The following is a 25,332-nucleotide window of genomic DNA, read 5'->3' as shown; positions in this document are numbered from 1 at the left end:
TTCAGTTCTTAGTACTCGCGTGCTCGCTCATAACGACGCCCCGTTGTTCCGAACTTGCGGACTATGTTGGTGAACTTGGGTCTAAGTAGGTAGATATTTAATAATCATAGAGTATGGTCCTCAGTTATGAGGATATTTTATTTTACCCAACAGACGTGACAACGACATGTTCTTGGCACGAATGAAACGGGCATGCAATAAACAGAAATGGTTGCTTTCGCAGTCATCTAAAAACAAAAGAGTCAGAATCTTTCTTCTGTTATTTCGAAGAAGCTCCTATCGTGACCATCAGAATCGTTGTCACTCCCCACAGATCTCCTCGAAATACATATAGAGAGTTGCTAGGTACCTAATTGCTACCCTCACGTACCCTCGCAGACTATAACACAATGCAACAAAGTAATATTTTCTCTGTTTCACTGGGTTAAGAATGTAATTATGTTTTGTCACCTTAAAACTGTGAAATATCGAAATAAAATTGTTCTATCACATCAAGTTTAATAGTGAAACGCATTTATTGATGTTACTTAAAACTACGTATGTAGGTAATTAGTTAGATAAATTGTTATTCCACATTTAAAAAAACTCCCATACAACAAACGTGATTTTTTTGCTCTGGTACGGAACCCTTCGTGCGCAAGTTCGACTCGCTCTTGGCTGTTTTTTTTTAAATATCTTTTTATCCACGCAATCGATGACGTCCAAAATTTAATTCTGGAGGGTTCTGGAGGGTAGCAATTAGGTAGCAACTCTGGGTGAAAAAAAAACTCAATACTTTTGCGCCGTTTCTTCACACTGGAAAAGTGACAGCCATCCTGATATCAGAATGGCTGTCACCTTTAGATGCTGAATATCTCTGCCGTCATAACTAAGAATGCAGTAATCGCAAAATGGCAGTTACGAGATAAACGCAAAAAACATATCATCATCATCTGAGCAAGATGTTCGTATTTGATTGGTCATCATATATTTTATGAAAATCTATTATTATATATTTTCATGCACATGAACCTCTTGGGATACAATTTCTGGAAAAAAGTGAAAATCTCAAAAATGTCGATTACTGCATTCTTTGTTATCAGGGCAGATCTTCAAAACCACGAGGGTAGCAACTAATGGAAGCATTTAGGTAGCAACTCTCTATATGTTTTTCGAGAGGGTCGGTGAGTTGTGACAGCGATCCTGACGCAGACTAATATTTGCCTCACTTTTCATAGGAAATTAATGTTAAAAATTAATCTTAGTGTCAAAAATTACCATTATTTTTGTCTTGGACGTGATATCTAAATATTTATTTGTTTTCTATTGTTTACCTAATAAAAATCACCACCAAGGATGTCAGAGATTTTTTTGATGTTGCATAGCATAGTAGAAAGAATGGGAATCTAAGGGTGCGTCCACATCTGGCGAATGTGCCGCGAATGCGCAGCACGCGAGCCGATTGCGAGCCGTCTGCGAGCTGCGCGCGTGCAGTCACTGCAATAGTTTGGTGTGCCTCTTTAGCGCAACTCATGCAAGGCTCGTATAGAGCGCGCGAGCGACGCGCGATCTGCGCGCACTCAGTTCTCGCCCTTACAGTTCCGTATACTGGCTCAGTACTATCGAAGATGTCAGACGTCGCGCGCCGCCTGCGCGCTGATCGCGTACGGCGCTTAGGTCGCGCGCGAACTGCGCGCGGGCGGCGCAGAAGCGGTGCACGAACAAAAATGCACGCGCGCAGCTCGCGGGCAGCGAGCAAACGGCTCGCGAGCTGCACATTCGCCAGATGTGAACGCACCCTAAAGGACAGTCCTTCTGATATCAGGATGGCTGTCCAGTGTAAAGAAACTGCGCAAAAGAATTGAGTTGATATCAGAATGGCACCTTTAGATGCTACTCTATATATTGTGGAATGCAAATAATACCTAATATGAATGCTGATAATCTTCAGGCCTCTGCCTCGAATTTTGCGGGCAGCGGGGCGGCGGCGGCGGCGGCGCGGGAGCGGCAGGATCTTACGCGTATAATCAAATGGACCGGCCCTCGAATACAGCGGCGCGGGAGCGGCGCGGCGGCGGGCAACGAGCGGTGCGCTCCAGTCAAGCGGTGACCGCCCGCGTTGGGCGTCTGCATTGTAGGCATAGTGTTATACATTTTTTTTGTGACGTATCAAAATGTCTTCGGACGTGCAAGAGCTAATTATTTTGGCCATCTTTGAGAGGACACCCATATGGAACAGCAAACACAACAGAACACAACACGACACTGCTATATTGCCGCGCGATCTGCCCGCTAGTTTCGAGAACAGGTATGCGTTGCCCGCCCCGCTCCCGCGCCGCCGCCGCTGCCGCTCCGCTGCCCGCAAAATTCGAGGCAGAGGCCTCAAAACCACGAGGGTAGCAACTGATGGTAGCTGGAAGAAATTCTCTAGGTATATCTCTATTCTCTAGGTGTTATCGTATACATCACTGTCGGACTGGGCCCAGGGGCCCGATTCTCCTAAGTTAATAATGTCAAAATTGAATAGAAATTGAAACGCAATAGCCGTTTTAACCTTAGCGGGTATTCTGCTACTAATATAAGACCAATCGTATTCCAATGACATTTGACTATTAATTAAAGAAATCTACTTTAACGCGGGCCGCACAAATAACGCGCGCGGGCCGCACTTTGACGACCACGGGTCTATACGGTAGTTTGCTCTAAAATGAACTGTCAAAAAACGGTTATTTTCTATGCAATTTTTATGAAAATGTGAAATATGACTACTACTATTCTGACTTCCTTTTTTTCTTTAAAACAATGATAAAAAATGAATATATTTTTTCCATCAAAACGATAAATAAAAATGTCATTATTTTAAGATGCTTTGCCAAATGAATATGATAAAGAATTTTATTTTGGATCTAGGCAAATACCCAATTGATTTAAAAAATTAAACATCAGTTGTTAAAATTATAGGTAATATAATAATAAATTATCTGAAATGCAACAAATGTAACGTGTATAATAATACTATATAATTATATATCTGGTGCGCAAGTCTCGCGACGGATGAACTAACAACTATTAAGGCCCACATACACGAAATAGATTCACCTAATTCATGTGTAAAATTAGATAACATTACAAAATTACAACGCGTGCTATTATCGTTGTTAGTAATTATATTATGCAACCTTAACAATACAGTAGAACTATATTAAACTAAAAATAGCACTATTCAATATTTAAATCACAGTGTACTAAAAATAACTTACGATATGTAGCCGTTAGTGTAAAAAGCTTAGCTTTTACACAATACTTGCGTGTCTTAACAAAGTTAGTCTTTGTTAGAAAAATATGAATGCAAAGCTTAAGGCGCGCAGAGCGTGACGTCACAGCGGCGCGTGACGTCACCGCGGCACGTGACGTCACCGCGGCGCATGACGGGACCGCGGCGCGTGACGTCACCGCGGTCAGCAGTCGGGCGCCGCGTGCAGCAGGTCCGCGCGCGCCAGCAGCGCCGCGAAGTACTGCGTGGCCAGCCGCGCGATGTACTGGTCCCGCGCCGCCCGCGCCGGCCACCAGCCCTCCAGGAAGCCGATGTGCCCGCCCCGCGCCGTCACCAGCAGCGCCACGCGCTCCGCCTCGCGCGCCTCCTCCAGCGGCATGGCGCCCAGCGGCTGGAACGGGTCGTCGGCCGCGCACAGGCACAGCAGCGGCACGCGCACGGCCGCCAGCTTGTCGCGCAGCGACGCCGCCGCGTAGTACGCGTCCACCGAGCCGAAGCCGAAGTGCTTGGTGGTGAAGGCGGCGTCGAACTCGCGCACGGAGCGCGCGCGCTCCACGCCGCGCCAGTCGCACGGGCCGGCGCGGAGCGGCTCGTGAGCCCGCAGCGTGCGGCGCAGGTTGCGCGCCATGTGGTACGACAGCAGCGCGTTCAGCGGCGCGCGCTCCATGCACTCCGAGCCCTTCACCACGTCCAGCGGCGACGACACCGCCAGCGCCGCGTGCACGCCCGCGCCCGCGCCGTGCTCGGCCAGGTAGTGGCCCAGGATGAGCCCGCCCAGCGACACGCCGGCCGCCAGCAGCGGCACGTCGCCGCAGGCGGCGCGCACGGCCCGCACGGCCTCGGCCAGGTCGGAGTGGCTGACGGCGCAGTAGAGGCGCGGCGTGGTGAGCGGCAGGCCGCCGAGCCCGCGGTTGTTGAACACCACGCAGCGCGCGCGCAGGCGGGCGGCGGCGGCGGCCAGGCAGCGCACGTAGTCGGCGTCGGCGCAGCCCGTCAGCCCCGGCAGCACCAGCAGCACGGCCCGCGCCGGCCCCGCGCTCTCCACCCAGTCCAGTGCCACCTGCCCGCCGTCCGACAGCCGCACCACCTGCCTGCAACAGTACGATCCCATAATGACGCACAATAAACAAACCTATGCCACAAATAAAAAAAAAAAAACTAAATTACTCCTGTTCACGGTCCGTTCAGAAAGAAGAGAGAGGAGAGGAGGGCAAATTCATTTGTGTAAGGTTTATTTTGGGAACAAATATAATGACCACCATAAAATGCATTGATACCCTTAGTTTTGTAACCAGAAATATCTACTGAACACCAGAAAAATAAAGTCTTAAAATGTAATAGTACCAGCTATTTTAGTCACGACTTCACTTTAAATTGTATTCGACCACCAAATTTAGTAAATGATCACCAACTCTTGACGACCAAATTAATGTATTATTTTTGCCTAAATAAGTCACTGTGATTGCCATAAAATGAAGGCTTATTACCAAATAAAGTATTATGATGCCATATTAAGTTATGTGTCCGGCTTGCAATGCATGCGTGAGTGTCATTATGACGAGTGACAGGGGAAAATGGAAGAAAATGACATATTGCGCCGACCCCAAGTAAAATTGGAAACAGGGCAGGAGAAAGAAGAAGAATGTGTTTCTCAATACACTCCCTCGAAAACACACTCTTATCGCACTGTTTAGAGGAATAGACAATTTTCCACCCTAGTGCAGGAAAAGGGTTTCCATAATGTTATTACATTTATTGTATCAGGCCGAACTTATTTTTTTGGAGGCAGTTTACTTAAACAGGATAGCAAGGTGTAAAAACTTTGATTATCATTTTATATTAAAACGCTGGTATAATTTTGATGATCATTTACTACTTTTGGTGATAATTTACTACTTTTGGGATAGCAATGATTTATTTGGACTCATTTTGCTTAAATAGGATAGCAAAATTTAAAAACTTTGGTTATAATCTTACTTTAAAATGGTGGTTTAATTTTGGTGATCATTTACTATTTTTGGCTTACGCATGATTTATTTTGGAGTAATTTCACTTAAATAGCATAGCAAAGTGTTAAAACTTTGGTTATAGTTTTACATTAAAAAGGGAGTTTCATTTTGGTGATCATTTACTATTTTTGTCTGCTATTTGTTACTATATCTGGTGATCAGTTAAACATAAGCCGTTTATTTTTGCATGTGCACTGGTTTTGTCATTAAGCGTCGCGATTGCTGTTCACACTTAAATGAGAAAATCTATGGGCCGCTACACTGTATTTAATTTCTCTTGACGCTTAGAATAAGTAGGGTAGGGCCATAAAAGGATTCAAAGAACATTATTGAACAAATTGATACAAGTCGGACATACTTATCATTAACTTGATGCAAAATACAAGACAATGACTCAAAACATGACATATTGTATGTTTAACCTCTTGAATGCTGCTAATTAGAGAACAATAGAAAATGTATTGTCTCGCGTAGATCTGCACACTTAAATGAGAAAATCTATGGGCAAAATACAAGGGGTTAAAGCAATTTGTGCTGCTTTTAGTTATGAATAGACATAGTATCATCCATGCATGGTACAATTTTAAAACAGGGACATCTGAACTGAACATTAACTGGCTGTTATCTCAACCAATAGCTTTGCAACTCCATATATAAGCTGGCATGTTTAGTTTGACCTCTTCTGTGGTGAATTACAACAATGAGTATTAGTTATATCGCTATTTTGTGGTATGACGCATCATAAGATAACAAAATTTAATTGTTATTAGTAATAGTGGAGGTGAACTTTGTACCGACGATATTTGACGGGCGGCAAAAGACGAGATCTTAATACGGAGCCGAGGACAGTCTGCAGTCGCGACTCCACGCACCACGGCGTGGGCCAATAGTGCTCGCTTAGAAGAGGCACATTTTCTTCCAAAAACTGGCGGAATTCACCTTCACGACATATCAATATAGGTTTCTGTAACAATACGAATGATATTTATCCACAATAATCCACATCGCCTGAACATCAAACCATAAAACTTTGCGATAGAAATGGGAATCGCTAGCTGAATGGTACTTGACTAATGAAGAATTACCTTGACCACTTCCACTAAGTAATAGGTTATATACAGTATTGATAAAGAAAATCCAACTAGCAACTCTTTTTTTATTTCAAATATATACATAAAAATACCTAACATGATTTCTGTGAGAATATGAAATAAATAATAAAACAAAATAATAAAAAACGTCTATCAAACTCTGTTTTGGTAAAGTTATGGTCAGACCGTTTTTAGTGTAAAGACAGTGACAGACGAGTGTATTGACAGTTGCTGTCAGTAGTACCAGTATTAATGGTATTAGCATTGACATATATATGTATAATCTATGGTAGTAGTACTCTTATAAGCTTAAGCCTAGGATACACAGTAAATCCTAAAAATTGCTGGCATGAGAGTTACTAACTTATACGAGTAACTGGCACAACTGGCTGCTTGTAACCCATACACCGCTCCAATTTTATTGTATCAAGTTGTATCAATGCGTCAAATACATGATTTGACTTGCCTTGTTTGTCTCTGTACAACACTGGGCGCACGTGTGCCATAGACATAATATTAGTAAACAGGACTGCGCATATAAACCCAAAAAACGAGCCGAGTGAAACAGTTAGTACGGAGGCTGTCTGTCCCTTTCTAATAGGGTGACTATGAGATTAAGCTATGTGAGACAAATCCGAATTTGCTAAGATTATTAAACACAGATTAGTATTGAAGTTTTAACTTACGCAGTTTGTGACCTTAAGATACTAAAAAAGGCTTTTAATAAATAAAATAAATAAAAAAATAAAATAAAAAATAAAAAAGCCTTTTATTTCTTACGAAAACAATTAATACAAAAAATTTAAACTTATTTCTAGTTTGAATGATCTATTGTTAATTACGTATTTTACATGCATTTTATACTTTTTATGTGTGTAAGAACCCCTCGTTCTCGAAGGTGAAGGCCTCCTCTAGAGAATTCCATGCGTCCCGGTCTTTCGCAGTTTCCATCCAATGTTTGCCAGCCGTATGTACGATATCGTCCGTCCAGCGGGTGGCTGGTCTACCTTTCTTTCTAGTTCCTGATGGACCTCCCCAAGATGTTACTCTGGCGGTCCACCTGTTATCTTTTAGTCTCGCAATATGACCAGCCCAGCGCCACTTCAGCTTTTTACAATAAATCAGAGCGTCTGTAACCTTCGTCTTCTTTCGAATGATGGTATGGGGTATTTTCTGAATTTTTCTAATTTTCAACATACTCCTTTCCATTCCTCTTTGACACGTCCTGATTTTTGCTTGAGCTTGTTGTGTATACTTCCACGTTTGGCTAGCATAGGTTAATGATGGCAGTATGCAGGTATTCATAACTGTTTGCTTAATTTTTATTGGCATGTCACTTTTCATGATTTCTTTGTAACTCCAGTATTTTTTCCAAGCATTTGAAACTCTTCTTTCTATTTCTTGTTCATTTCTATGTTTCTCAAACGATAATTGTTTTCCCAAATATATATATGTATCGACGTACTCCAGCGCTTCGTTTTTTAGGTATACAGGACTCTTCCGATAGTTTGTCATGATATTGGTTTTGCTGCGGTTTATTTCGAGTCCCACTCGCTGGCTTGCGGCGTGAAGATCATCTAGCATCCATTGTAACTCCATTTTATTATCAGATAGCAATACAATATCATCCGCGAATCTCAGGTGGCTTATATATTTATTGTTTATATTTAAACCGCGTTTTTCCCATTTTAATTGCCCGATGACTCTTTCTAACACTGATATAAATATAGTTGGAGAGATGGGATCCCCCTGTCTTACTCCCCTTTTTATCGGTATTGCAGGGCCGGTCGTCTCTAGCCTTATTCGACTACTACTGTTTTTATATATACATTGCAGTACTTTTATGTAACCGGCTTCAATGTTTTGAGATCTTAGAGACTCCCATATTGCTTGATGCTCCAGTGTGTCGAATGCTTTTCGATAATCAATAAATCCTATGTAGAGTGGTTTTTGAAACTCGATATACTTGTCAATTATCATTTCAATAGAGTGAATATGATCCACTGTGGAGAATCCTCTTCTGAATCCGGCCTGTTCTACTGGCTGATGATTTTCTATAGTTTTTCTGATTCTCTTTTCTATAATTGAAGAAAATAATTTGTATATTGAAGACAGTAAGCTTATTGGTCGGTAGTTGTTTATATCGTTTGGGTCTCCTTTTTTATACAATAAGATGATGTGTGACTCAGTCCATTGTTTTGGGACAGTCGCGGTTTTCAGCACCAGGTTAAATAGCTGTGTTAGGGGGGACGCTAGATGAGAAGCTCCTAGTTTCAATGCTTCATTTGTTATACTATCAGGTCCTGGGCTTTTATCAGGTTTCAGTCTGGTAATTCCGTTCAACACTTCCAACTCTTTTATGTCTGCAATATCTGACGCTGTTTCTTTTGGTAGAGTTGAGGCTGTAAATGACTCTACATGATGTTCACTTGTGTACAGGGACTTATAGAATTCTGTTGCAACGTAAAGTATTTCTTTTCTGTTACTTGTAACTTTATTCGAAGCATTTAATCCCTCTATCCAAGTTTTATGAAGTCTCAGCTCTTTGTTGGCTCTCTTTACACTTCTAGTCTGTATGACATGTTTTTCTATGGTCTTCTTACGGTAGTTCTTGTAGTCATTCCGAATATATTTACTTATTAGCTTGTAGAGAGCTTTAAGCTCATTTTTCATACTTCTAGTTTTTTGTTTTGCCTTTTGAAGAACTCTCCGTCTTGATATTAACTGTTTTGTTTTTTCCGATAAAACAGATGGTTCGTTTTCGTGAGTTACAGAGTTATGTGATTTTTTAAGGCCATCTTGTATTGCCTCGACGATTTTGTCGTGAAGTTCCTGAACTGTGTGACTGTTTTGCCATAATTTACTGTTTTCTAACTGTTTATGAACTGACTCTTTATATATGTTTATTTCTGCTTCAGTTTTCAAGTTACTGTGTGTGTTTTTTCCATAGGATTTTCTATTCGCTTTCAGGTGTTGTAGCTTAAATGTCGCTCTTACCAATCTATGGTCGCTGGGGTATTGCACCTTGATTACTTCTATGTTTTCAGCATGCTTTGGAAAATTTGTGAGTATGTAGTCCACTTCGTTTTTTGTCTTTCCATCTGGTGATATCCAGGTCCATCGTTTGCTATCTTTCTTTTTGAAAAAAGTATTTAGTATTGAAAGACTGTTTTCACGTGCGAATTGTATGAGCCTGCTACCTCTATTGTTTTTAACTCCATACCCATGTCTCTTCATAATTGTATCTTCAGTCTTTGGTTGGCCAATTTTTGCGTTGAAGTCGCCGATGACTATTGTATTTTTTCTACATATTTTTAGTGCATTGTTTACAGTGCTGTAAAACAATTCAACATCTTCGTCGCTTGCTGCCGTTGTTGGGGCGTAACACTGTATTATGGTAATCTCAAGGTTGTTGATGGATAGATCAAGAAGCGCCACTCGTTCTGATAGGCCTTTAAAGGATATGATGCTATTTTTAAGGCGCTTATTCACCATAAATCCTACGCCATATAATCCCGGTGTTTGTCCCATATAATACAGTATGAAGTTTCCATATTCTTCTATAAAGTTACCGAGTCTCCTAGTTTCGGCTAAGCCTATGACGTCATATTTTATATTTTTTAGTGCTTCGTTCAGTTCCAGAAGGTGACAATAGGTTGATAGTGTTTTTACATTATAAGTTGCCACATAAAGGTATTTGTTCTGTAGAGGGTTGCGGTCTACGTCTCCCACGGGGACCGGCCGTGTTGGGAGAGGTGGTGAGAGAGGGGTGTAACTTAGTTTTTTGAGGTTTCTTCATAATCTTGACTTGTAGCGACTTTAGAGGCAATGGTAAGCTGAGAAGGACGTAAGAAGTTCGTTATATTTTGCGATTTATTTCTCTTGGGTAATTGCTTCGGCTGCTCTACACTATTAACATTCCTTTTTTCTTCAGGGGACTCCGACAAAAATCTTTTACTTGACGTGGGCTCGCTGGGTTCGCCAGATACTTTACTTGCAGTTTTTCTGGGTACATAATTTTGTTGATTTTTAGGTTTAATTTCGACAATTTTATCGTATCGGATCATAACCTTTTCCCCTAATGAGCGTTTTCTTTGGAGCTCATCCTGAAGTTCTTTGCGTTTTTGTAAGACGGCTGGCGTAAAATCTTCTTTTATATATATGTCGGCATTTTCTAGAGCTTTTTTATTTTTTAGCAATTGTAGCTTTCTGCTCATTGTGGTGGTTGTAACTACGACGGGTCTTATTTTGTCTTTATTTTTACCAAGCCTGTAAACTATTTCAATTTCCCATTTTGGGCAAACTATATTCATTTTCTCGTTGATTATAGTTAGAATGCTGCTAAGTAATTCTTCGTAGTTTTTTTCTGATTCTGGAACACCAAAGAATACTATGTTTCTCCTTCTCATTTGTTTATCCAAAAAATCGATAGATTTTTTTTGGTTTTCTATTTTTTCTTCTAGTTGTTTTGTTTTTGCCTCTATACGGTCAAATTTTTCATCGATATTTTTGTTTATAGACTCTTTTGACTCTTTTATATTCTCTTTCACATCTTTCATATCTTGTTTCTGTTGGGCTATGTCTTTTTGTATAGTGTGTAGAGTTTTAAGGATCTCATCCATTTTTAATTTATTATAACGCCCTCTAGTAGCGGATAGCTTCACTCGAAGACGGAACAATTCGTAGTGTAGCGCTGCGCGCGCTGGGTCTTAATCGATTGGGAACTCGCAGTTCCGCTACTCGTCCACAGATGGCGCTGTTCTCAGTTTTGTATACTGTTATGATTTTGCAATTTTGGCTTTGATTTAGGTTATGTTTTTGCCGAATTGGCAAGTAACAGTTTTTATTTATTAGTTCGCTTGTTGTTAGAACTGGACTGACCTTTCGACTCCAGATTTTTATGATTCTTCTCCACACGATGTATGAAACTTGTTTCTTTTGGGTCGGTCGTCGGGTGATGTTTTTGAAGATATTTGCTTGGAGTTCGTAGATTTCGCGTTCAATAACAATCCTGGAGGTATTTTGCACACTATTTATCCGAACTACACCACTTTCTCTGTATTTTAAGCGATCTTTCTTTTTTATTTAGAAAATATTCACAGATTCGTTGTTGACAGTAGCACTTCAGCGCCCTCTCTCCTTAATTAAGCCTCCTAATCCTAATCCTTCTCCTAATTAGCGGAAATTAGCAGTATAAAAGCAGGAAGATTCGAAGTGAAGACTGTTTTTTTTTTATTTCTACTTCATATATAGACTGCTGAGCCATTTATGTCGCCTTTCTTCATTTTTTGGGAAGCTATAACAATAGTACAACAGTTTTAAAATCCATCACCCATATTTTGACTCGTTACAAGAATTCATGGGCACCCTAGTTGTTTGGTTTACGAAAATGTTATTATTAGCTAACCTGTGGAACGATATATTGCAACCACCATAGGATTCACTTTTGCAAGTAGAAACGCAACACTTTTTCACCATTTTAATAGTTTAAATTGATTTAATACAAAAAAATATAAACAAAATTTTAAATGCTGATTACGCGCCAAGAATGTTCAGGGTTACCGCTAGAAAATAAAAAAAAGCAAAATAAAAATTTATGTTGTTTATGTTTTAATAATAAATACGAATAAATTAATGCGATTGTTATTTATTTGTTGACTTACAATTGTTAAAATAAGATAAAAATATAAGTGATTCAATTGTTTTTGGGAAGACAAAACTTTTGATCACAACATTTTTTTATGCTGGCAAGGTGTTAGAAAGAGACAAATAGCCTCCGTTCGAACTATCCCTCTCGGCTCGGATTTGCCTCTGTGTATTATGCAACCAATTTAGTACCTTATTGCGTTAGAATAGAGTTCATTTTCGTAAATATATATTTTGAGCGTGCGCAATCTTGTTTAGTAATATTATATCTATGACGTGTGCACAGTTAATCTGTGGCACAGTCCAGATTTCATTTGATAGTTGGGTTGTCTGTGCTGTCAATAAAGTTTCTTGTGAGTTGTGTCTCACAATCGAGCTCGAAGTTTCACTTACATCAACATAATATTCTCTTTAGTAGTTTGATTTAGATCCTTTTTCTATCTATAGTTTTTAGTGTCGTAAAATAACATGTTAAGTAATTAACAGACCGCTAAAGTAGAAGAATCTTAAATATTGGACTATTGAGTTACTAACAATTAATTGATTTAAAGAAAATCATGAAGGGTGCCAAGTTATTAACGAGTGCTAATCGTTGTGTAGCAGCAAAAACAACTCAACTACCATCGCCTTTACGCAGGTAACAAGAAGGGGACTTAATAAAACTTTAATATTGCTTGGCCTTGAAGTTCCATAGTCCACAGCTGCCTTGGACTTTGTACCTCAACCTCATTATTTATAGGCAGATGACATTCTCATGTCAAATTATGTCTCGGAATAGGGCCAACATTTGCACAAATAAATGTATGGTCGATTCTTGAATTTATTCCAAATCTATCTGCAGGAAACATTTGTACGACATAACTATAGTTTTGTTATTATAAACACTATATATAATAATGTAACAGCTGTTTCAAACTTTGGACCTTGCCCTTGTTTGTTTTGCTATTGTGATTTTTTTATTCTCATTAGTTTGAGAATAAAAAAAGTTTCTTTCTGAACATTGTTTGTAACATGAGTAGAATCATGTGTTCAAGTATTGGTCACTAATTACCATTCACCCTATATAAATTACGAAAAAAAAAATTACAGAAGTTACCTAAAAACCTGAATAGGTTAAGTACTACCAAGTAGTACGAAGTTTAGTCTAAATTAATTAAATAGGTAAATTTTAATTTTATTTATTATTTTAAATTTCATCGCAAAGTACCTACAGATGTATTGTTCAACTGAAAGTAAATTTTATTAATGAATTTTGGCATTCGATTTCTCACTTGTAATTTTGAATTTAAAAAGTGATTAAATTAGTATAAAATAAACTCTAGCATTGTAAATAAAGACATCGAATGACATTTTATAAGACTATGTTATGTGTACATAGTACATTGAAATTCAAGTTATTGATTTAACTGCTATAATCTTTGAAATGGTTGAGCTGATTTAATTACATATGTATAAGAAAAACTGCTGGAAAACCAGTATTCAGGAATAGTAAATTGCATCCTAATGCATCTGTTCAAGGGCAACAGTGCTACAAACATAGCAGTATTACATGGGTAAAAGCTGGCTAGTGCCCAGCAATGATACAATAAAAAAAAGAGAGGGTGCCATCAGTGTTGCTGGGGAGTTTGTTGCGCCACTTCTTCTTCCCAGCAAAAACACATAGGAAGTGGTGAAGGGTGAGCATTTTGGGGGCTGTCTATTGTAAATTTCTGACGTTCAAAAAGTGCTGTCTTGCAGCCAAGTTTGAATAAATGATTTTTGATTTTGATTTTATTCATCAACAACAAAAAGTGAAAACTAGAATTAAATAAATATTTTGGGGGGCTCCCATACAACAAATGTGAGTTTTTTTGTCCGTTTTAGAAATAATGGTAGGAAACCCTTCATGTGCGAGTCCAACTAGCACTTGGCCGGTTTTTAGAGGTGCTGTCTGTATTTTTTAACTTAAATTGTCAAAATATAGGCTGCAAAATTGAGGTATTTGGTGCTTTTTACTTTATCCTGGTTGGTCAATTTTAGCCATAGCAAGACTATTTGAAGCTCTTTATGTCATGATGTCCCTGCGCAGATGCCTGGCCACGGAGGCGAAGGCGGCGCCGGCCGACAAGCGCGGCGCGGCGCGGGAGAGCGCCTCCTTCACACTCAACCTGTTCCGCGGTCGCCTGGAGCCGGCGCAGGTGTTCCCCTTCCCCGAACCTCTGTCCGACGACCAGCGCCAGATGCTGCAGGAGCTCGTGCCTCCAGTTGAGAAATTCTTCCAAGAGGTAAACTATACTTTCCCTTTGGCTCGTCCCGGGCTACTATGACATGCATCTTATAGATAACTCTATTATGATTAGAGAGGCGTCTTATTACCATCTTTTTGAACGCGCCTTAATGCGCACCGAGGGCGCGTTTAAGAACGTGGTGTGTGCAGGCCCTATGCATGCATTGGTCCTTATATCATCGCATCTATCTATACGAATAACGAGAAAACATTTTGTGTGAACGCAAATTTCAATACACACATATAAATAAATATAATAGAAAACGAATCTCATAAATCAACTTGAAAAATCTTTAACTTTGGAGAAGCTATCACTATCGCAGATTGTCCCCGAGTGACATGGGCTGTATTTTATTTATACAACTAGTAGTTTGCTCAGGATACGTGTGCCGTATGTGCACAGCGCAAAAATACTCAAAATCATCAAAACTTAATGACTTTTTGGAAATCAACGTAAAGCTTGGGTTTCCTAGGAAAGCGGTGCCGTCATATAGCAGCCGTCATATTACGGACGCAAATAGACGGTCGTCTTTACGGTTATGACATGTGGAAAGTTCCATGGCCGTTTTAACACACCGTCATAAACTTTTTGTTACTTGTATCATACTTACTAACCTGTTTTATTTAATACTAGCATCTGCCAGCGGCTTCGCCCGCGGGATGTGTTGATAAAAAGTAGCCTATGTGTTAATCCAGGGTATCACCTATCTACATACTAAAGGATCATGCCCATATTAGTATGGAGTCAAAAGTCAGCAAAACCATGCAATGCCCAAATTCCAGTTCTATGTCATACGATAGCTTTACAGCCATATTTGTAAGATATCTAGATTTAATATTATATAAAGCACCGATTCTAAAGATATTGGACATTAAACATGATAAATTCCCACTGGTTTCTTATACATTTTATCGTTTATAGACAGCATTGCTATTAGTTTTTCACTAGGAACTACATGATCATCATGAATTCATGACTTAATTGTATGTTATTAGATAAACATGTCAGTTATTTGAATATATTGTATACAGTAAATGAATATATACATGGGCCAAAGGACGAGATTACAGACCGTAATAAATAAAGCATGATTGAAACGATGTCATGTACTGCAATATCAACAAGAATGTCTTATTTTTTTATTTTTTAACCGGTGCTTTTTAAGACTTCAAATTATCATCATAATTCTAGTTTTTATTTAATAGGGCTATCTTGTAATATACTTTCTCTGGGCGTTACTGGGGCACAGATGGGCATGGTCCTTTCAATCAAATCCGTCCAGTCGTTTTTGCGTGATTGAATAACAAACATACATCCATACATTCTAACAAACTTTCACATTTATAATATAAGTAGGATTTCCACCAATTCTGTTTTAGTTGACTTTTTCTATAATCTTTACTTTTTATATTATATATTGCTTCGTGGTTACGAACGAAATCTATTAAAATATCGTCGTCCTCGCTGCTCCAAGAGTTGTAACTAATTTTTGACGTTGTTCCGAAAAAAAAAACACAAATACGTATTAAAAAAGCTTCACCGCTTTCAATAAAACGTTCACCAAACTATCTGACACCGTCAAGACGACCGTCATGCAAATGGCGGCACCGCTTTTTGAAGTTACGGCGTCAGTTACCCTTCTCTAGGAAACCGCCCCATTTTGTTTACATAGACAACGTTCCGGTGACGTCATTCACCGCTGTATTACGGCCGCTATATGACGGCACCGCCTTAAGCTTGGGTTTCCTAGGAAAGCGGTGCCGTCATATAGCGACCGTACTATTAAGGACGCAAATAGACGGTCGTCTTTACGGTGATGACATGTGGAAAGTTCCACGGCCGTTTTAACACACCGTCATAAACTTTTTGTTAGTTGTATTATACTTACTAACCTGTTTTATTTAATATTTCTCAAATTTCACGACACCAATTTTGTTTTAGTTGACTTTTTCTATAATCTTTACTTTTTATATTATTTATTGCTTCGTGGTTACGAACGAAATCTAATAAAATTTCATCGTCCTCGCTGCTCCAAGAGTTGGAACTCATTTTTTACGTTGTTCCGAAAAAAAAACACAAATACAGATTAAAAAAGCTTCACCGCTTTCAATAAAACGTTCACCAAACCATCTGACACCGTTAAGACGGCCGTCATGCAAATGGCGGCACCGCTTTTTGAAGTTACGGTGTACGTTACCGCTCTCTAGGAAACCGCCCCATTTCGTTTACATAGACAACGTTCTAGTGACGTCATTCACCGCTGTATTACGGCCGCTATATGACGGCACCGCTTTCCTAGGAAACCAAAGCTTAAGGGTACCGCTGCGTCTAGCAATATCTTAGGACGAATATTGAAGCGGTACTGGACGTGAGTGAGCTCGGTGTAGTGCGACGTAGCGCTCGTGGCTTGCAGGTGAACGACCCCGCCAAGAACGACGCGGACGCGCAGATCGAGCAGAACACGCTGGCGGGGCTGTGGGAGCTGGGCGCCTTCGGGCTGCAGGTGCCGGCCGAGCACGGCGGGCTGGGGCTGTCCAACACGCAGTACGCGCGGCTGGTGGAGGTGGTGGGCGCGCACGACCTGGGCGTCGGCATCACGCTGGGCGCGCACCAGTCCATCGGCTTCAAGGGCATCCTGCTGTTCGGCACCCCCGAGCAGAAGGCCAAGTACCTGCCGCGCGTCACCGGCGGCGAGTACGCCGCCTTCTGCCTCACCGAGCCCTCGTCCGGCTCCGACGCCGGCTCCATCAAGTGCGTCCCGTCGCGTCGCCCGTGTATGTGTGTGTGTGTGCGGCGACTCACGTGTGTGTGTGTGCAGGTCGCGAGCTGTGCTGTCTCCCGACGGAAAGCACTTCATCCTCAACGGCTCCAAGATCTGGATCAGCAACGGTGGCATCGCCGAGATCATGACCGTGTTCGCGCAGACGCCCGTCGAAAAAGACGGCAAGACAGTTGACAAGGTACTTCTCCAGCTCTGCTACCACTCGAGTGGTGGTGGGCGTGGTGGCGCAGTTGTTCAAAAACCAAATTGTCTTGTGTTATGTATATGTATAATGTAATGTTATGTATGTAATAGCTGTCAAAAAAGTTTTGGTGGCCTAATGGGTAAAAACCTGTACGGGTTGTGTGACCACGATACAAGAGATGTCAAACTCGAGATGAAATGATGTCAGCTAATCAGAGGTGGATGTTGTCAAGAGAAAACGACTTTTATTAGCGAGTGTCTTTAATTCACTGATCATACAAAAATTATAAAATAAAGTAGTATGAAATGTAGGTCGCGCATGAACTATGCTATGCGATGTCATCAAAATTAAAGTATGTATATAAAATAAATGTACGCTCGTCCGTACAGAACCAACCTCTCAAGTATGAGTGTGCGGGTTCAATTCCAGGTCAGGCAAGTACCAATGCAACTTTTCTAAGACATCTTGGACACTAGCTTCGGAGGGCACGTTAAACTGTAGGTCCCGACTGTCATTTAACATCCTTGGCAGTCGTTACGGGTAGTTTCCAGTAAGTCTGACACCAGTTTTACCGCACGCACCTTGTATAACACTGGTACTTAGCTGCGTCCGGTAAGATTGGAAGCCGACCCCCCACGTAGTTGTGAAAAGGCTTGGGAGATGTAAGTAGGTGCCAGGAAAAATCTACGATAGTCATGCATATGAGACACAGATGGTGAAGACGAGGCTAGTAATGCGATAAGGTGCATCTTGCGAAAACGCAGATCATGTTAATGTAGATGCGTAATAAAACCAAACATATCGTACATATAACAATACATGATGTGGCGCAGGTGACGGCGTTCATCGTGGAGCGGTCGTTCGGCGGCGTCTCGTCCGGCCCGCCCGAGAACAAGATGGGCATCAAGTGCTCCAACACCACCGAGGTGTACTACGAGGATGTCAAGATCCCCGTGGAGAACGTGCTGGGCGGGCACGGCAACGGCTTCAAGGTGGCCATGAACATCCTCAACAACGGGCGCTTCGGCATGGCGGCGGCGCTGGCCGGCACCCAGCGGGCGGCTCTACGCCAGGCCGCCGAGCATGCCGCCACGCGCGTGCAGTTCGGCAAGCGCATCGCCGACTTCGGCGCCATCCAGGAGAAGCTGGCCCGCATGGCGCTGCTGCAGTACACCACCGAGTCGCTGGCCTACATGGTCAGCGGCAACATGGACTCGGGCGCCACGGACTACCATCTCGAGGCCGCCATCTCCAAGGTACGCGTCCGCCCCTCCCGTCCCGCCCTCGTCGAGCCTTTCTCACTCGCTTTCTGCGCAGGTGTTCGCGTCCGACTCTGCCTGGAGCGTGGTGGACGAGGCCATCCAGATCCTCGGCGGCATGGGCTTCATGAAGGCGACGGGGCTCGAGCGAGTGCTGCGCGATCTGCGCATCTTCAGGATCTTCGAGGGCACCAACGACATCCTGCGGCTGTTCGTGGCGCTGACGGGTGAGTGGCCGGGCTCGGGCGGCGGGCCGCCGGCGAGCCGAGGCTGACGGAGCTGTGTCCGCAGGCATCCAGTTCGCGGGCTCGCACCTGCAGGAGCTGCAGCGGGCCTTCAAGAACCCGACGGCGCACCTGGGGCTGATCTTCTCGGAGGCCGGGCGCCGCGCCGCCGGCGCCGTGGGGCTGGCGCGGGGGCCCGACCTGGGCCCGCTGCTGGCGCCCGAGCTGCGGCCGCTGGGCGCCGAGCTGGGCCGCTGCGTGCTGGAGCACGGGCGCAGCGTGGAGGCGGCGCTGGTGCGGCACGGGCGCGGCATCGTGGACCAGCAGTTCGTGCTCAACCGGCTGGCGGCGTCGGCCGTGGACGCGTACACGGCGGCGGCGGTGATGTCGCGGGCGTCGCGGGCGGCGCGGCTGCGGCTGCCGTCGGCCGGGCACGAGCTGCGGCTGGCGGAGGCGTGGGCGGAGGAGGCGGTGACGCGCATGCCGGTGGCGCTGGCGGCCACGCGCGAGCAGCGCTCGGCCCGCCAGTTCGCGCGGCTGGCCGACATCGGCAGCCAGGTGGCGGCGGCCGGCGGACAGCCCACGCCGAACCCCATCAACTTGTGATGTGATCTGAACGCTTCCTAGAGTCGCTCTATTTGTCAATGTGTGTAAGTGTACATATCTCGATTTAGCAAAATATAAGTTATATTTTTATAGATAATGAAGCTTTCGCCGTTTATTTTTTTAATCGACATATTTACGATAGAATTAAATAGACTGTTTATATATAACTATAGTACCTAACTTAACCAATAAAATAATTGAATCAAAGTTTATACGGAAGTTTTTTTTTTACAATTTCCCAGAAACGCGGAGCTTCTCAATTCGCATTTTTGCCCTGCTGGACTGTACTAATTTGAAGGATCTTTAAGAGCTCTGCCTCGTTATGACGCCAATGGCGACGTCGCAGGCTACATATCTAAGCAATTAATAATGAAATGTATGGTAGGTACCTACCTAACTCCCTTGGCGAGGGTTTGCTAACGTCGCCAAAATGCAAGCGGTAACAATTTGGTAACGAGCTACAGTTCTCTACGTGGCTTCTGGATACTCTGGCGTGGCTCGTCAGTTTGGCGACGTTGCCACTATAATGTACACAGTAAAGTACGCCTCGCTCACTCAGTCGCTTCGGATGCCAGAAGTTCCTAGACCTGCGCCGCTGGCGACGTCGCCATGGCGTCTTAATGAGGCAGAGCTCTAAAAAGCAAACTGCAAAACGCTAGATTGGACACGATTGGATGTTTGGCTCGAAACAGTATTTCTTGTTATAGTATGTAGTAGTGGTGTAATTCCACCGGAGTGTGCCACTGTGGAACACATATAATAGAGCAATCGAGTGAATTCAGTGAAGCCAAAAATGTAATACAAAGTACTTGAGTGACTTTTCATGTGTCAGTAAATATGTGCTGCTTTCCTCAACTTAAAAATCGGTATTTGTGATGTGTCTAGATTTTGGTCATAGAACATAAAAAAAATTGCATCTCGAACACTGAAAATGGCGTCCACAGCCGATTTCGACCACGGCGCGGAAGGCTCATCTCATTAAAGGAGATCAGCCAGCTGCGCAGGACATATTATAGTGCACAAGCATTTTCGCAGACACAGGTGCACTCACTATTCCTTCACTCTCATAACCCGATGGGATGGGTTGATGGGATGGCAATCCGACACGACCGGAAAGAGATCAGGGGCCCGATTCTCCTAAGTTAATATTTCGATTTCCCGATTCTCCTAATGTCAAAATCGAATCGCAATATGATCGCAATAGCAGTTTGAACCATATCGGGCATTCTGCTACTTATAAAAGACCAATCGCATTCGATTGACATTTGATTGGTGTGCGATTGGTCTGCTATTTTGGTGATTTTGGTCTATACGGTAGTTTGCTGTATCATTTTGCAATCGTAAATCATTTGCAGACAAAATGATTCATTATTGAATGACAGAAAAGGATAAAAACGTTTATTTCAAAGAAAAAATAGCGGAATGCCACATACGCTTCAATCGTAATCGAGTCGGGATTGGATCTCAGTCGAATCGAGTCGAACGTGAATCGTACCTATGTCGCTTAAGTAAAATTAGGAGAATCGGGCCCCAGGCGCAGGACGACATTTACGTGCTCTCCGATGCACGGGTAAATCAATCACCAACTTCAGACTACGGGCTGCTTTGTGAAAGTTTAAAAAAACCCACAAAGCTATTTCGGCCCGACCCGGGAATCGAACCCGAGACCTCGAGCACAGCAGCCGCGCTTGCGACCACTAGACCAACGAGGCAGTCAAACATTGATACTACCCCACTAACGCCTCATACATAGATTAGCAAATTCGATCGTGGCAGGCGAAAATTAATTTTCAAAAGGTATAATATTGTTTAGGGTTGGGGTTATAGACTAGACACACACACACCACACCACAGATTATATAATAGTTACTACGTAACAGATAAATCACTCCATACAAAAAAGTCCATACCTACTGTTATAAGCACCTACAAGTTCCCCAACTACCTACAAATTCCTAGCTGCGTTATAAAATGAACCTTAAAAGCTCGAGCGCTTGATTGTTATTCCAATGCGATAGCGCACAGTTCAGTGACCGCAACCGTGCCGTGGCCGTGCTTAGGGTTGCTTCTTACAATTTATTAATATTTAAGTAGGAAAACAAAGTTACGCTTATTTTAAGATAGCCTTTTTTAAAACTGAGTTTTTAAACAAGCATGAGGTCTAGCCTGGTCGAGCTGCTGATGGATGCAGATGGTTTCATCAAGGTGGAGAGGAAAAAGAAGAAGCCATCTAGTCGGAACCAATGCGGAACTGCATTGACGGGTCCGAACATGCTGCTGCGTCCAGCTATACCTACGACGCAGTTGTATGTTTCGCGCTTGCATCACTCTACGAAGGTCGAGGAGATCGTGGAGTATATTCGAGTGAAGACCAACAGGGACCCGATTCTCCAAATTTTACTTAAGCAACATACGATTCACGTTCGACTCGATTCGACTGATATCCAATCCCGACTCGATTACGATTGAAACGTATGTGGCATTCCGCTATTTTTTCTTTGAAATAAACGTTTTTATCCTTTTCTGTCATTCAATAATGAATCATTTTGTCTGCAAATGATTTACGATTGCAAAATGATTGTACAGCAAACTACCGTATTGACCAAAATCACCAATGTAGCAACTTGCACCGGCCGAAATGTAATTACGGTGCGTGGTACTTAGGGCTTTCAATACCGGTATTACGGGATCCCGTAATACCGTGATCACGGATATATTTTGGTCTTTTTTCAATACCGGTATTGACGAGCCAATACCGTGATTACGGTATTACAATCTTTTTATAATTATTGTGGTTTGTTGTAATAAGTAGCAGGAAGTTGTATTAAATAAGATAAATAACTACGTACTCGTAAGATGTATGTACTGGTAATATTATTCTCACACTTTACACTTGTGTGTTAAGCGCCAACTTTTATCTCCAGCATACCTCAACCTTTCTTAAACAACTGATTTCTTAATCGGTCGAGCGAGCCAAACGATGTTATTGGTTTGTTAGTCAGTAGTAAAGAGACATCTCATCACTAGGATGTATCGCCAATCTACTTGGCAACGCTGCAGGGACTCCAGAACAGACCAGATTTCAACCGAGTCAAAGGCCTTCTCATAGTCCACAAATGTTAGACACAGTTGAAGTTGAAGAACAGGACGACAACAGTCCTACTCCACGTCTCTGGAGTTCTTCCTTCAAACACGACATCATTAAAAGCTCCTGGAGCTCCCCCAGTACAGGCTTACCTCCTGCTTTTTAATAGCTCTGTTGTAATGCCATCCTCGCCAGGGGCTTTTCCATTTTTGAGCTGTCTCAGAGCGATCTCGATTTCGCCACTGCTGACTTCTGGCAGGTCTTCGGTGAAATTGCGTGTTAATGTGGCTCTAGAATCCTCATTTCCGGGATCAGGTCGAGATGCATGCGATGCGTATAGCTGGCCATAGAAGTTTTCCACTTCCGAAAGGACTGCCGGCACCGAAGAAATGACTTCTCCACTTGTTGTGGTCAGCTTCGTCAAGTGGCTTCTTCCAAGAGATTGTACGAACACCTTTGACCCCTGATTCAGCTCAATTGCTCTTTCAATGTCAAGAGTATTGGAGCACCGGAGATCGCGTCGTACGTGCTTGTTGATCTCTTGGTTTAGAGCCCGCTTAGCTGACGAAGTGACAGGCGGGTTTTCACGTCGTTTCTTCATAAGCCCTAATGTCTCTTCCGAAAGCTTTGATTTCTTGCCCTTACGCTGCCTGTTACAGAATCTCGAACTTTCCTCCCTGAAGATCCGAACCACATATTCGTGGTTCTGGTTAACATCTGTTGTGGTTTCCACGGCGGCAAACCGGTTCTCCAAATTTGACTGGAACGTTTCAGATCCTGAAATGGTTTGGAGCAGTGTTGGTCGGAGCTTGGCCTTCATCAGACGGAAACGTTCGGCCTTGAAGTTGATATTCAGAGAGCCTCAGACAAGTCGGTAATCGCTACCGGTATTAAACCTATTGATCACGGAGACGTTTCTATGTGCTTCTTGTTCGTCATGATGAAGTCAATCTCATTTTTAGTCATAGTGTCGGGGCTATGATAGGATGCTTTTTGAAACTAAAGGATTGTGTTTTAAAAGTTTTTTTACAACAGCCTTTCTGTAGTCATGTAGTCAAAGTAACTGTATTAGAATTTTGTAAACGGGATGCCAATTTACTAAAAGCGGATATTGCGCTAAAATGTATGTTGACGAAGTTAGATGGTCAAGCTAATGACGTAAGCCAAAATCTTGCAAAAGCACTTCGAATACGCATAAAGGAGCGACGACTTTTAATATCTATAGTATTGCAATATTTGCATGGCTGACAATACCGTGATCACGTGATCACGGTATTGACATTTTTAATACCGGTATTGAAAAAATCCGGTATTTGAAAGCCCTAGTGGTACTACTCTGGGGAGACCAGATCTTGGTCTTACGATAAAACACTTGTTGTTCGAGTAATTCCTGGTCAGGTAACAGCAAAGATACAATGCACGCACATACCTTGCGAATCCGGGCTGCGACCTGCACTGGCCGTTGAGCTTCCAGTCCGTTCTGATCCCGGGATGCTTTGGTCTGCTGGTTGAGATGATTTCACACCAAAAAACTAGGAGTTGCAGTCGGTTTTGTTGGTTTAGGTTGATGGGCAGCGATATTGTCGTGTTCGCGCGCGTGATTTCGTTTTTAGGGTTCCGTAGCCAAAATGGCAAAAACGGAACCCTTATAGTTTCGTCATGTCCGTCTGTCCGTCTGTCCGTCTGTCCGTCTGTCACAGCCGATTTACTCGGAAACTATAAGTACTACAGTGATGAAATTTGATGGGAATATGTGTTGTATGAACCGCTACAAAAATATGACACTAAATAGTAAAAAAAAGAATTGGGGGTGGGGCCCCCCATACATGTAACTGAGGGATGAAATTTTTTTTTTCGATGTACATACCCGTGTGGGGTATCAATGGAAAGGTCTTTTAAAATGATATAAAGTTTTCTAAAAAACATTTTTCTTAAAGTGAACGGTTTTTGAGATATCAGCTCTCAAAGTCGTAAAAAGTATGTCCCCCCCCCTCTATTTTTATAACTACGGGGTATAAAATTCTAAAAAAAATAGAGGTGATGCATGCTAATTAACTCTTTCAACGATTTTTGGTTTGATCAAAGTATCTCTTATAGTTTTTGAGATAGGTTGATTTAACTGTAATTTACGGAACCCTTCGTGCACGAGTCCGACTCGCACTTGGCCGGTTTTTTTCTTCAACGACTAACTGAGCGCTTGCCGGCATTGGTGACTCGAACGAGCTTCGCGCGAGTCATGCCCGATTCTGATTGGTCAATGTGCGTACATGAACAACCAACAGATTGGCGTTTCGATACTGCTCCCGCAGGATACCAGAACAACAAGTATGAAACTAAATTGATTTTGTTAAATTACGTTTTGTTTTCTTTATGGAAACGAAACATCCCGCCCACCAAAATGCCTATGGTATTTTCTGGTTAAAATAAAAAAAAAAAGATTAAAGAGAGATTGACGATAGGGGAAAAACACGAATATTAAAGTAACTAAAACGATTAAGGTTTTGAATGAAATTTTACTTAAAACTAAATGTTACGGTTATATGGTTAGAAAAGCTAATCAGAGTCCTCTATAGGAAGTGGACACAGTTTAACTAAAGGTCGATTTATAATCTGTTTGTTAGAATTTTGAACGGATGCACTCCGAGCTATTCCATCAGCACCAACCTGAAGGTCTACAACTCTAGCCAGTGTCCAATGCAATGGTGAACGATTATCGTCCTTAATGATTACCATAGAACCTATTTGTAACGGTTTAGAGTGTTTTGTCCACTTGGCTCGTTGCGTTAAAGAGTTTAAGTATTCTGATTTCCATCGAGACCAAAAACTCTGTTGAAAAGATTGGATCAGCTGCCACCGGTGAAGTCGATTTGGATTAACGTTAGAGAGATCTTCATCGGGAACGGCTGTCAACAGTTCTAAGGTGAGA

At 42.5% G+C, this 25,332-nt stretch overlaps 2 protein-coding genes across 2 annotated transcripts; one reads left to right on the top strand and one right to left on the bottom strand.

Annotated features, from left to right (window-relative positions):
• Positions 1-2,928: 2,928 nt before the first annotated feature.
• LOC124643541 (phospholipase ABHD3) lies at positions 2,929-6,570 on the bottom strand. Its single transcript, XM_047182593.1, has 3 exons — positions 6,348-6,570; positions 6,057-6,226; positions 2,929-4,344 (listed from the first exon to the last, which is right to left on the bottom strand). The coding sequence occupies exons 1-3, from the start codon at positions 6,450-6,452 to the stop codon at positions 3,438-3,440; spliced, it is 1,182 nt and encodes a 393-aa protein (XP_047038549.1). The 5' UTR covers positions 6,453-6,570; the 3' UTR covers positions 2,929-3,437.
• Positions 6,571-12,308: 5,738 nt separating this feature from the next.
• LOC124630404 (very long-chain specific acyl-CoA dehydrogenase, mitochondrial) lies at positions 12,309-19,533 on the top strand. Its single transcript, XM_047164293.1, has 7 exons — positions 12,309-12,636; positions 14,068-14,263; positions 16,680-17,017; positions 17,085-17,226; positions 18,066-18,488; positions 18,550-18,718; positions 18,783-19,533. Exons 1-7 carry the CDS (start codon positions 12,557-12,559, stop codon positions 19,319-19,321), a joined length of 1,887 nt encoding a protein of 628 aa, XP_047020249.1. The 5' UTR covers positions 12,309-12,556; the 3' UTR covers positions 19,322-19,533.
• The last annotated feature ends 5,799 nt before the right edge of the window (positions 19,534-25,332 follow it).

This window comes from Helicoverpa zea, chromosome 1 (genome assembly GCF_022581195.2).
Source record: "Helicoverpa zea isolate HzStark_Cry1AcR chromosome 1, ilHelZeax1.1, whole genome shotgun sequence".
NCBI classification, from domain to species: domain Eukaryota; kingdom Metazoa; phylum Arthropoda; class Insecta; order Lepidoptera; family Noctuidae; genus Helicoverpa; species Helicoverpa zea.
The sequence above is the reverse complement of the archived record's forward strand: the minus strand, read 5'-3'. Positions and strand labels throughout refer to the sequence as shown.

Bases quoted from the DNA above. Each gene is read 5' to 3' on its own strand.
- LOC124630404 (XM_047164293.1), top strand. From the start codon at position 12,557: ATGAAGGGTGCCAAGTTATTAACGAGTGCTAATCGTTGTGTAGCAGCA. The intron at 12,637-14,067 runs GTAACAAGAAGG...GTCCCTGCGCAG, and splicing joins CTACCATCGCCTTTACGCAG to ATGCCTGGCCACGGAGGCGA. The intron at 14,264-16,679 runs GTAAACTATACT...CGTGGCTTGCAG, and splicing joins TTGAGAAATTCTTCCAAGAG to GTGAACGACCCCGCCAAGAA.
- LOC124643541 (XM_047182593.1), bottom strand. From the start codon at position 6,452: ATGTTAGGTATTTTTATGTATATATTTGAAATAAAAAAAGAGTTGCTA. The intron at 6,227-6,347 runs GTAATTCTTCAT...GTATTGTTACAG, and splicing joins ACTTAGTGGAAGTGGTCAAG to AAACCTATATTGATATGTCG. The intron at 4,345-6,056 runs GTACAAAGTTCA...GTACTGTTGCAG, and splicing joins CCGCCCGTCAAATATCGTCG to GCAGGTGGTGCGGCTGTCGG.